General features: G+C 40.1%; 2 protein-coding genes across 2 annotated transcripts; one reads left to right on the forward strand and one right to left on the reverse strand.

Annotated features, from left to right (window-relative positions):
- The first annotated feature begins 3,466 nt into the window (after positions 1–3,466).
- On the forward strand, positions 3,467–4,390 carry LOC117264472 (leukocyte cysteine proteinase inhibitor 1-like). Its single transcript, XM_078162676.1, has 3 exons — positions 3,467–3,612; positions 3,715–3,813; positions 4,041–4,390. The coding sequence occupies exons 1-3, from the start codon at positions 3,535–3,537 to the stop codon at positions 4,185–4,187; spliced, it is 324 nt and encodes a 107-aa protein (XP_078018802.1). The 5' UTR covers positions 3,467–3,534; the 3' UTR covers positions 4,188–4,390.
- A 4,217-nt stretch (positions 4,391–8,607) lies between these two features.
- Positions 8,608–10,629, reverse strand: LOC117264394 (cystatin-B-like). Its single transcript, XM_033638311.1, has 3 exons — positions 10,473–10,629; positions 10,256–10,357; positions 8,608–8,960 (listed from the first exon to the last, which is right to left on the reverse strand). The coding sequence occupies exons 1-3, from the start codon at positions 10,542–10,544 to the stop codon at positions 8,832–8,834; spliced, it is 303 nt and encodes a 100-aa protein (XP_033494202.1). The 5' UTR covers positions 10,545–10,629; the 3' UTR covers positions 8,608–8,831.
- Positions 10,630–12,120: the final 1,491 nt, after the last annotated feature.

Below are 12,120 nucleotides of genomic sequence, written 5' to 3' on the forward strand. Positions count from 1 at the left end.
AGTCTGCAGCCTGCTAACAGCCTTGTGAGGATATACAGAGGCACAGTGGTGCTTAGAGCTGAATGTAACATCACCATGCCAACATGATCACACTGACATTGCTATAAAATGGATTGGTCCAACAAACACCAACTTTCACCTTGGACAGCAGCATTCCCGTCCAAACCTTTTTTCCAAAACCTAACCATGTGTTTTTGTTGCCTGAACCCAACCACGTGCATTAGTTGTTGGAGGAAAAAAAAAACATCAATATGCAGTGTTGTGCCGATGTAGTGTGTTTATTTTGAAAGAGACAGCATGTAAAACAGAAGTGTATTTTGAAAGAAGATGCATGTAACAGGCAGAACGTGACACAGTGTCCCAGAACATCAACAACCAACACACCCAGGGTACCTTGCACATCTGAATGTGGAAAATCCATGACCAAACGTCAATATGTGACGAGGTCGGAGTGAGAATGTGTTGGCTATGGACAAATCTTCACTTCAGTTATTATAATGTATCCTGAGAGGGACATGAATATCTGAAGCACGTTTCATGGAAATCCTAAGTGAGGACTAAAGTCATTATGATTCATCCTCTGGGAATCATGACTGTGTGAACCAGGTTTAATGGCAATCCATCAAATAGTTGTTGAGTTATTTTGGGGAGAATTAGTTACAAATTAATAAAAAGGCTGATCCCCCAAGTTAAGTAGAACAATTAACAATGTTATCTCAGATGTGTTTGTTAGAACCGAGTTTTCTTACAGAATTCAGACATCAAAATATAAATATGTTACATTTCAAAACGTTCCTCATGTTTGTGAGATCTGATCACACAAACCAATCTTGCTGTCAGTTACTTGCCAGGTGTCCTGGAGGAGGAAAATGTATTCCATACATACTTCAGAGATTACTAAATGAGAGTGGAGCATAGAGAATCTGACCCAACGAGGAAATACACTCACACTGAGTCCTCTCTGCAAACATTTCTGACATAAACAAGCTCTCTTAACTGAGTTGCTGCAGTCTGATATAAAATGCTCAGCTCATTTATCTCAGAGTTATTACACACTATAAATTATATTGCTTTAAGATGCAGTTATATGAAGTTCTGTGTGTGTGTTAACAGGTGAGGATATTCAGTGTTGAGAGGGAGGAAGTCGAGTGTTTTATTTTAGAGAGTCAATATTTTAAATGAAGCAACAGAAAATGAGATTTCTGGCAGTTGTTGCTTTTATTCTTTGATGTTCAGATGAACAGATTTGTGAAACTCATTACATGTGGAGTTTCTGATTACATGCAACATCATTTGATTCATATGAAAATGGTCAAAATGATCTATGAACTATGAGGAAATGGGGGTCATCCCTGTGTTTCCAGGGTTCTATGTTCCCCACTTAACCCTGCAAAAAAGCTTCTATGTTCCCCACTTACACAAAAAGGATGCACCTTCTTGGCCACTGGTACCAAGAAGGTGCATAAGCCTACAGGATGCACCTTCTTGGTACCAGTGCCCAAGAAGGTGCATCCTGTAGGCTTAAATGACTTTAGACCAATTGCGCTGACCTCGCATATCATGAAGGTGATGAGAGATTGGTCCTGGTGTACCTCAGGCCACAGGTGCGATCATCAGCTGACCCCCTGCAATTTGCATATCAGCCCCATGTAGGTGTGGAGGACGCAATTATTTACATGCTGCAGAGGGCGTACTCTTCACTGGACAGACCCAACACTACAGTGAGGATCATGTTCTTTGATTTTTCAAGTGCCTTTAATACAATCCAGCCCAGTCTGTTAAAGGCCAAATTGGAGAACATGTAGGTGGAGGCTCCTCTGGTCTCATGGATTGGGGACTACCTGATGGGCAGACCGCAGTTTGTTAGGCTGCAGAACTGTGTGTCGGAACATCTGACCTCTAACATCGGGGCCCCCCAAGGAACGGCGCTCTCCCCTTTCCTCTTCACCATGTACACATCTGATTTTAAGTACAGCTCAGAGTTATGCCACATCCAAAAGTTTTCAGATGACACAGTCGTGGTTGGGTGTGTGGAGGGGGGTCAAGAAGAGGAGTACAGGGGGGTGATAGACAAATTTGTGCAGTGGGGTGAGGAAAACTGTCTGCTACTCAACGTAGCAAAAACAAAGGAGATTGTGGTGGACTACAGGAAGAAAAAGCCCCCAGCTTCTCCTGTCTATATCAGTGGGAGTGACGTGGAGATTGTGGAGCAGTACAAGTACCTGGGTGTCCTACTGGACAATAAACTTGAATGGTCCACAAACACAGAGGCAGTGTACAGCTCAGGTCCTTTAATGTATGCAACAAGATGCTGCAAATGTTTACCAGACTGTTGTAGCTAGCACTCTTTTCTTTGCCGTGGTGTGCTGGGGGGTGGGTGTTAAGAAAAAGGATGCCAATAGGCTCAACAAGCTGGTTAAGAAGGCCCAGTCTGTTGTTGGCCTGAAGCTGAGCACTCTTGAGGAGGTGGTGGAGGACAGAATCCAGGCCAAATTCAATAGGATCATATACAACACCACCCATCCTCTCCATAAAACACTGGACACACTCAAGAGCACATTCAGCACCAGATACAGACTCCCCCGCTGTTCAAAAGAGCGCTACAAAAAATCATTCATACCCACAGCAATACAACTGTACAACTCCGCCCTCCAATCAAACTCGTATGCACTTTGAACCATTCTTCCTATTTATTGTACTGTTTTTTATACACCTTTTTATACCCTTTATTCACACCTTGTGATCTTATGTACTTTTAGGATTTTTTTTGTGTCAGTATGTGTGCTGTGTTCTTGTGATCTGTGTCTTTTTTTGTCATTATTGCCCCTGCTGCTGAGGACATTTTAAATTTCCCCCCTGGGGATTAAAAAAAGTATATCTATCCATCTATCTATCTATCTATCTATCTATCTATCTGTTTCCCGCTTGGTTGAGCGGGCAACATAGAACCTTTTTTGTGTAAGCGGGGAACATAGAACCTTTTTTGCAAGGTTAAGTGGGGAACATAGAACCCGGGAAACATAGATATGCTCCCAGGAAATGACTTTGTTGAGACATAAATAATAAACACTTGTTTAAAGAAGACTTGGACATTGTTCATTTGTGTGAGATGAATACTACTCAGTATCAGCCCCACTGTGGATGTGTTAGTTCAGCAGGTCACCACACTTGAGCAGGATGGAGTCCTGCCTTAATGCTGCATCATTTGGCATCAAAACAATATTAACCTTTGAATTTTGCATCTGGACGACACCATGAAAGTCTGAACTCTTTGAAACATTGATTTCTTTTTTTAACAATTCAACTAGAATTAAGAGAGGAATTCATCAGAGAAGAAAAAAACTGATCATTATCATGTGAGGGTTGCAGCTACACATGCAGCTCCACCCAACATGTAGTGGAGCCACCTGTCAGGTGTACCCAGGAGTGGTTACTGTGTATAAATACATGCATGTGTGATAAACAGTTCAAACTCTTGAGCCACATAAAAGCAGACAGCTGACTTCTCTGTTAACTTCAACGGACTCTGTGACGATGGCTCACCATCATGACAAGCTTGAGTGGAGTGAGACAAAGAATGCCACTGAGGAAACTCAGAGGATTTGTGATGAGGTGAGCTTTAATCTACCTTTATTGTTCACAACCTCCACACACAACTCTCTGGTCTGTATTTCAGTCTGGATTTACATCATATTTTATTCCATTCACTCACAGGTGAAGGGCCAAGTGGAGAAACAGACAGGCATGAACTACAGGGAATTCAAAGCAGTTAAATACCGTGAGAATGTGGGAAAGGAACTCTTTCTCATCAAGGTAAATAATTTTGTGACATTTAAAAAACAAAGTTTGAAGCACTCAGGTGTGTCTCTGTCAGTGATATACAAACAGAATTAACTGTGACATCCAGTTGAACCTAATGTCATGTCAAATTCATGACAGTAAACACCAGATCTGTGATGGTAGAAGATCTTCACTGTTCAGCAACACAAGATCCAGATAAATATATTTCTTTTGACTTGCAGTTATCCTCTCTCATGCAGGTTCATGTTGGAGGAGCAGACTATATTCATCTGAGAGTCATCCAGTTCATTTGGCTTCTCCGCTGTGTGCCGCAGGAAGTGGACATACTGAGCGGTGTAGAGCAGCACAAGACCAAAGACGACCCCCTCGTGCCTTTTAAAATCTGATCACACAACCTGTTTCAACAGTTAAACACTTACAGGCTGCAGTCTCATGTTAAAATGCTCTGCTTCTTTATTCTGAAATGATTTGACTTTGGTTTTGAATGTATTAACACACAGAGAGAAAGATAATAGATGTTGGGGAACAGAGAGTTCAATGCACTGCCTTCTCATGAATCAATAAAGATTAAAGCATTTTAAAAACTCTATATATTTCTTGTGGTTCTTATATGCAGCATTTGCTTTTCTTTATTAAGTCTGATTTCTAAAATATGTGTTGTCTTGGCTGGAAGAAATGGTTACGAATAAATTAAAAAGGTAACAAAAAATAATCCCTGTAGTTCACACAAACATTAACACAGACATAAAGAGTTTGCACTCTCTATTGTTGTGAGCAACAATAGAGAACTCTGACAACTCTGTCACCTAGAATTAATGTTGGTATGTTATTAAACTGTTTGCTTAATTCTTTAATTCTTTTGGCAACATTATCGTTGCCTGGATCATGTTCACAGGCAACAAATCTTTCAGGTCAGCAACACTCATGTCTAAGGTTTAGGCATCACATGCAAAGTGCATCAAGGTTGGGAATGATCTGATCACACAAACCAGGAAACATTTTCTTGCTGTCAGTTACTTGACAGGTGTCCTGGAGGAGGAAAATGTATTTCATACATACCTCTGAGATTACTAAATGAGAGTGGAGCATAGAGAATCTGACCCAACGAGGAAATACACTCACACTGAGTCCTCTCTGCAAACTTTTCTGACATAAACAAGCTCTCTTAACTGAGTTGCTGCAGTCTGATATAAACAACTCAGCTCCTTTATCTCAGAGTTATTACACACTATAAATTATATTCCTTGATAATGCAATTATATGAAGTTATGTGTGTGTTAACAGGTGAGGATATTCAGTGTTGAGAGGGAGGAAGTCGAGTGTTTTATTTTAGAGAATCAATATTTTAAATGAAGCAACAGAAAATGAGATTTCTGGCAGTTGTTGCTTTTATTCTTTGATGTTCAGATGAACAGATTTGTGAAACTCATTACATGTGGAGCACTTGACAGCTTTGTGTCTGGTCAGATGGGCCTCCATCATCAGTTTAACTACAGCCATCAAAGCAATGAGCTGAAGGTCACAAAAAACGTGTGTTGAGCTGCAGTACATAACATTTTTTTTTAATTCATACCATATTGGCCACTGGGATAAACTATAAGCAAGACTATTCTTCCATCAGACAGCAACAATGATTTTACCTTGTTGAACCCAAGAAAGAGCTGCTGGTCTGCTGCTGCTTCAATCAGTTAGTTCGTTTGTGTTATTGTGAGACTTTGGTGAATCCGAACTGACCCTTTCAATTAATCAGAAGGAGCCTATATGTGAGGAGTGGATGCACAAACTTCCAACAAATCCAGCCATGTACATTTTAGTCTGAGCACAGTTGAAAACTGTTTGCATCCTAACACCTGTGCTTACTGGGATGAACTTAACTATCATGGCTTGTCTCAGCCATGACATAAGCCACCTAGTGGCGTGGTGGGATAATACATTTCACACAAATCAAACATACACCCATCAGCCGAAACATTAAAACCACTGACAGGTGAAGTGAATAACTTTGATTATTTTGTTCCAGTGCATTGCTCTGCTGGGAAACCTTTGGTTCTGGCATTCATGTGGATACCACCTGACATGTTCCACCCACTCAAACACCATTGCAGACCAGGTACCCCCCTCAACAGTACTCCCTAATGGCAGTGGTCCCCCAGCAGGAAAAAGCAGCATGCCACACTGCAAACATCACTCAGGAGTGGCCCAAGGGATGTGACAAAGGCCTCCTAACTCCCCAGATCCCAATCTGAATGAGCATCTGTGACACAACCCACTAGACTAAATGGATCTGCCGCCAACACACTGGTGCCAGACACTGCAGGACACTCGCAGAGATCCTGTGTCCGTGCCTCGACAGGTCAGAGCCATGTCCCATCCAAGGAGGCCCCACCTTGGATTAGGGGCACATCTGGGGTACCACACAAGAATCCTTGAGCAGATTGGGACCTGGGAAATTTAGAAGCCAGGTCGACACCTTGAGCTTTTTGTCACGCTCCACAGGCCATTTCTAATGGTTTTAATGTTTTGGGTGATGGGTGTATGTCTCCAACAAAGCTTAACAGCTGTCAGATCATATGTTTGGCCAATAAAGGGAAATGATGCCCATGTCAGAGTTTTCCATTGTCACAGTGTTATGGACACAGCTGCTTGGCAACAGATGCCCAACTTTGTGTGTCAGAATATTTCTTCCTTTCACATATTCAGTAGGCTACACTTTGAAAATCATTATTTCCTCCCATATGTAATTTGTCAGTATCCTACAGGGGGAAAACATTATGTAGACACTTAATGGAGCAGGAGTCTCAAGAAATTGTGTCACCTTTAAAAACAAAAGTGACTTAATCAAATTAGCTTTCAAAGTAACATTAGAGCTACAAAGGCTACAAAGAACTGCAGAGCCAAGCATCAAGTATCTTATTCATTTATTTCATTTGTTAATAGGAACCAAAATCATGCAGCATGTGATTAACAAAGAGGAACTGTAGTCACAAGATGATACTGACAAGGATGTGACTGACGTGTGAAGTCCAGAGATACACAAATACTGCTGACACACAACCTGATGCGGGTTGAGCTAAAGCACCAAATGTTGTTTGCGGTTGTTTGATCACATTATCAGGACTGAGATAATTTAATTTAAATGACTTCTAATTTAATCATTGTGGCATAAGCATTGAAAGAATCATCAGAAAATAGAGGCAGAAATTTGCAGGGACAATTTAGCCAGAAAGGTCCACAGTTAAGATTGTGTAAGAGCACTTGGTTGCAGAATATAAATGTAATTGTGTATTTTTATATGTGTGTTGAGTATGTAGCCTATAGCAGAATAATTATAGACCAATGAGCAGGGGTTCATAAAGAGGTCGGGAGATACACCTTTAAAGGAAATGTATAAAAAGATAATAAAAACAATACAATTTAGTATAGAATATGAAAAAGTGAACTTATAATTAATTGTGGATTAAAACTTCATATTTGTCATGAGTTCATTCAGTGATTAACTGCTATAACATTCCTTGTCATCAAGTTCAGGGTTCACCTCCTTTGCAGTGGGTGTGATTCATAAGCATGTGCTTAGTTCACCCGATGTGTTCTTGTTCAATCTAAAACACACATGTGACTCATGCAGATGTCTTAAGGTTTGGGTGTGCTTCATGGGAAAGTGCCTGTGTAAAAAATACATTTGTTTAAGATACAGTTTAACATGTTGTCATTTTTCACCAGGGCACAAATGAAGCCTGAGGTCTTTAAACAATTTATAATGTAACGACTTAAATGTGCTCTTGAGTGATAGCTTTTGGTTACAAATTCATTACTTAAAAGAATACATGTTATCTTATTGCGATCTGGCTACAAAAGGCTAACTATATGTCACTTGTCATATATGTAAAATGTTTGCCATTGTGATTATTTTTGTACTTTACTGATGGGTTATGTGGTATAAAATCCAAGCATGGCAATAAAATCCTCTTAACGGCAGCCGCTCTCATCTATAAAATCACACCCCTTCAACTTCACTTCCAAGCCACAACTACACACCTTCCATTTAAGGTGTGGCTCCACACCCTGAATAATATAGCTTTACATTTCATGGATATATAGAAGGGATCAGCTCAAGAGCAGCAGGGCTTGAATTTATATTTCAACCTCTTTAAATCCATTATATACATTAAATTTATATTTAAAGTGACCTTTAGGTTGGAAGACATTTAATTCCACACATATGGTCTGGAATGTTTACATTAAACCCCTTTTCCACCATAAGTTCTGTTTTTTCATCCTGGTCCATTAGGGATTTCTGGAACTGTGGTGCAACATCTAAAACCAGCCTGTGTTTTTCCGTTAGAATTTAACGTTAAGTTCTGTGTCACTGAATTATGTTTAACTGCACAAAGTGGTTAAAAGTATTCAAATGTGCAATTTATCCCTGGTGAAAAAACATCAATACAGCCAGTGCCTTGACAGATGTGTTTAAATTCAGAAAATAATCGTGAGTTGGTTCCCCAAAATCTATGTAAAATACTTTCAGAGTGGGGTTCCTGATTTTCCACACATATAACACAAAGCACCCTGCAGCTTGAGTAGGGACAGTGTTATCGTAAATCCACATAATCAATCAAGAACCTGGAGCACTGCCAACAGCTGCCATGTAGTATTTGAAACATCTTACAGCCTTCAGTTTTTCTTCTTTGCTTTTGTCCAACCCTTTTTGTTCTTCACACTGTGTGCGAGCTGAGGCTACAGTACACGCCCCTCACCTGCAGCTATTTCACAAATCACATACCACAGAAAGAAAAGCAACACTCGCTCTTACAACAAACCAGATTCATTTATTAAGTCACCCTAAACAAAAAACGTTCCAGTTTGACTCCTTACACCATGATCTACAGTATGATACAGTATGTCATTACATGTCAGGAATGGGAACGGCATTTAGCGTTATGTTACAAAATGAACCAGGATAATCTGATAAAGCTGATTTGAATTAAATGGCAGTCTGTAGACACAGACGTTTCTTTTGGGTGGGGATCCAATTAGAAGTACTCAACAGGGTCTTGGTGGGTCTTGTTGTGCTGCATATCACTCAGCTCAGGTCCTCCTCCATTACATGGCAGTGGTTTGAAAACACGGAGGTGAACATGTTCGTCTCCTCCAACATGAACCTGCAAGGAAGCAAAAGTGAAGTTTTAGGTGATATTTGTCTTTCGTTTTTGGTCTTGACTGATGCAAATACAGAAGTTCAATGACGTGTACATTGTCAACAACCAATAGCTGCACTCCAGCACCAAAAATGAAGCTGCAAAGTGGGTTGACAGTAAACATGTGGGCAACTCAGAGAGGCGCAAGAACGTGTACAAGTTCTCTTGTGCTGTGGAAAAGGAGGAGAAACTGTTGGACTTGTGTGTTTAATTCAGCGTGTATCTGACCCACCAACCAGCACTTACTTTAGTGAGAATCTTAATTTTGGAAACAATTCGCCTTTCATTCCCATAGTTGTCTCCCAGTAACATAGCACAGCTGGCCAATGGAAGCCAGTATGGTAGAAAGAACAAAAACAGTTTGAGGATCGCACACAGATATGTCCGTCAGCAGATACAAAGTTTTTAATGAAGCCTTTCAAGCATTTTTAAGGACAAAGTGCTTTCGGCTGTCCAGCCTTAATCAGTGTGAGTTACAAGACTAGCAGTGCATGCACTGATTTAACAGCTGCAGTGGAGTCTGCAGATCAGCGATGTTCAATCAACAATCACCGATACAGACCCTAGAGTGGCATGTAAGATGGTACATGCTACACACAACATATTGAAAACAAAAGACAATAAACTGACAATCCAATATCACATTCGTATGTGCTGAGTTAAAAACATGTCTTTCAACAACTCCAACTGTCACTGAAAACATCAGGTATGACTACTGTTCATAGCCAGTATGGCAGCAACATCCCAAAATGTACTCAAGTTTGTATGCAAATACAGTTTCTTTATAGATCATATTGATGCTAAATTGACAAGAATACTGTCGACACATGAGACCTTTTATCATGTGTTTTCAGAGTTGGGTGCTATGCAACATATGAATTTGCAGACACATAAGGATTTGTTAATGTCAAATTCCTAAAAGATGTTTGGCGAAATATTTTCGGCTAGGAGCAGGATGGGATTTAAACTTGCAGTCTTGCAAACAGTGACCCTGGAGTCTTTGCAAAATCTTAAAGTCTGTGACTAACAACTCACATTACCTTTAGATGTGAGACAGTGTAAGACTTTAGTGTTTTAAAAGTATTTTAAGCCTTTTCAACACACAGTCAATACAGTCAATACAGTGTGTGTGTGTGTGTGTGTGTGTGTGTGTAATAGTGGAGTAATAGTCATTTCCGGTTAATTTATGAGGACTTCGGGGCCTCCGTAGGTTGGCCAAGTGCTTTTTTTTTTTTTTTTTTTTTTAAATTAACAATTACCTTGATGAAGAAGTTGGTCCCAGCCACAACTTGACTCGTGTAGCTCTTGGCTGTGAAAACGTCATAAGTCTTCCCTGCTTTTGCCTCCGCACTGGGCTTTACCTGAGTAACAATAACAGGACAGCATCAATGAAACACAGGCTCTGTTCACGGTGTGTATAGTTTTGAGGTAAGAAAGTCCAAGTGTAATAATAATGTTCTTTCTCTCTCTACTTACCTCATCACACAGTTTCTGGATTTCTTCGGTGGCATCGGCTGCCGGGCCGGTCCCTCCACATTTCATAGGCATTGTGATAGCTTTTAGTCGAGAAATACAGGGAGAAAACAAATGAAACTGACACTGTTTCCGTCTCGAGACGTTCAATTTGAGTCAGAAGATCATATGACTCTGGATGTTGGATTATACCATCAGTAGGGGGGAGTATTTTTTGAAACGATGTCACACATCGACTACAACAACAAAAAACGTATTTGAGATGTATAAACCTGTTTAAACTACATTTTATTCATACAATACACCGTTTAAAGTATCAGGAATGAATATTTTTGAAATATAGTTTAATATATCGCTCTGCTCTCCCTATTTACAGAGACTGTGGTTTAGTCCAGGGCGTGACTGTGTTTGGATGTGGCAACTCAGCGTCGTGTGTTAAACACTGTTGTGGATTGACAGGAATTTGCTGACTTTTTGGGGCTGGAAAATGTTATGATAAACTTGTGGTTTCCATGTCTGAACATTTTGAAGATGAAAGATAAGTCACGCTCTAACTGAACAGCTCTATAAGCTTTTCTATGTACTCGTGCTTCCTCATTTAACAGTCATTTCTGCTACGCAGCAAACCCCTCTAAACAAATAAAGGCGTAGGTGAAACTCAGACAGGGTTTAAACCCTCTCTTTAGTCCTCTTGTCAACAAGTGGATTATTCATTCTCGAGCAATTGTTAGAATTCCAAATCCAGTTTTGAAAAAACAATTTTGGCAGGTTATCTATCACCTAATGGGTCAGAGGTTGTGACTCATCCACCTGAGTATTTTTTGTTTGTTTTGTATAGGGGAGACTGGGTATGGTTGTAACGACACCTATAGCCCCAGTTCTACCACACACCTCCGGTATGGTACCTTTGGAACCAAAAGTAACCCCTTCAGACATGGTACCTAGACCCTAAGTCTGCTTAAGTCCCTGTTTCCACTGAGCAGTATAGTATAGTTGTCTGAGTTGTGGCTGGTTTTCAGAATCAGAATCAGAAATACTTTATTGATCCCCGAGGGGAAATTATTTATGTTACAGGTGCTCCTTGCAAGAGAGGAAAGATACGTGAAAATATAAGAAATTTAAACAATAGTATTAACAAATATATAGTTAAATAAACAGGAATTATTAACAAACATAAACGTAAATAAATATATATATATATATACACATATATATATTGTAAAACTGAACAAGATTATTTACACAAACAGAATATATACAGTCAGGGTGAATGGGGTTATATTTTGAGGCTCATGTAACCACTGTTCATACTGTGGAGAGTTTTATTAGTAAACTGTAACTATAAAATGACAGGATGTTTTGCTGGTTCTTGCCGCAGCTGGAGTCTGAGAAAAAAGAATTCACTGGGCCGACTGCCGGCGACTTTTAAGGTGGAACATCATCTTTTAATGTTTCTTAATGCATGACATGATGATGGGAATCATGGAGAGAGACTCTCACTGCAGCTTGTTTTATTTTGGTCTGAAAATGTTGGCGTGCAGCCTCGTTCTGTGGACAATAAATGAAGTGCAGACTTCCATCTGTGTCACTGGTAATGAGGAAATACAGTGAGTGCTGGACGGAGCAGTGAGTGACAACAACCCCGCCCACA

The sequence above is a fragment of the Epinephelus lanceolatus genome, chromosome 20 (genome assembly GCF_041903045.1).
Source record: "Epinephelus lanceolatus isolate andai-2023 chromosome 20, ASM4190304v1, whole genome shotgun sequence".
Taxonomy (NCBI): domain Eukaryota; kingdom Metazoa; phylum Chordata; class Actinopteri; order Perciformes; family Serranidae; genus Epinephelus; species Epinephelus lanceolatus.

What these genes read in the sequence shown, in the direction of transcription:
- LOC117264472 (XM_078162676.1), top strand. Translation starts at nt 3,535, where the DNA reads ATGGCTCACCATCATGACAAGCTTGAGTGGAGTGAGACAAAGAATGCC. An exon ending in CTCAGAGGATTTGTGATGAG is followed by an intron (nt 3,613 to 3,714) that starts GTGAGCTTTAAT and finishes ATTCACTCACAG; the next exon opens with GTGAAGGGCCAAGTGGAGAA. An exon ending in AGGAACTCTTTCTCATCAAG is followed by an intron (nt 3,814 to 4,040) that starts GTAAATAATTTT and finishes TCTCTCATGCAG; the next exon opens with GTTCATGTTGGAGGAGCAGA.
- LOC117264394 (XM_033638311.1), bottom strand. Translation starts at nt 10,544, where the DNA reads ATGCCTATGAAATGTGGAGGGACCGGCCCGGCAGCCGATGCCACCGAA. An exon ending in TCCAGAAACTGTGTGATGAG is followed by an intron (nt 10,358 to 10,472) that starts GTAAGTAGAGAG and finishes ATTGTTACTCAG; the next exon opens with GTAAAGCCCAGTGCGGAGGC. An exon ending in GGACCAACTTCTTCATCAAG is followed by an intron (nt 8,961 to 10,255) that starts GTAATTGTTAAT and finishes GCTTCCTTGCAG; the next exon opens with GTTCATGTTGGAGGAGACGA.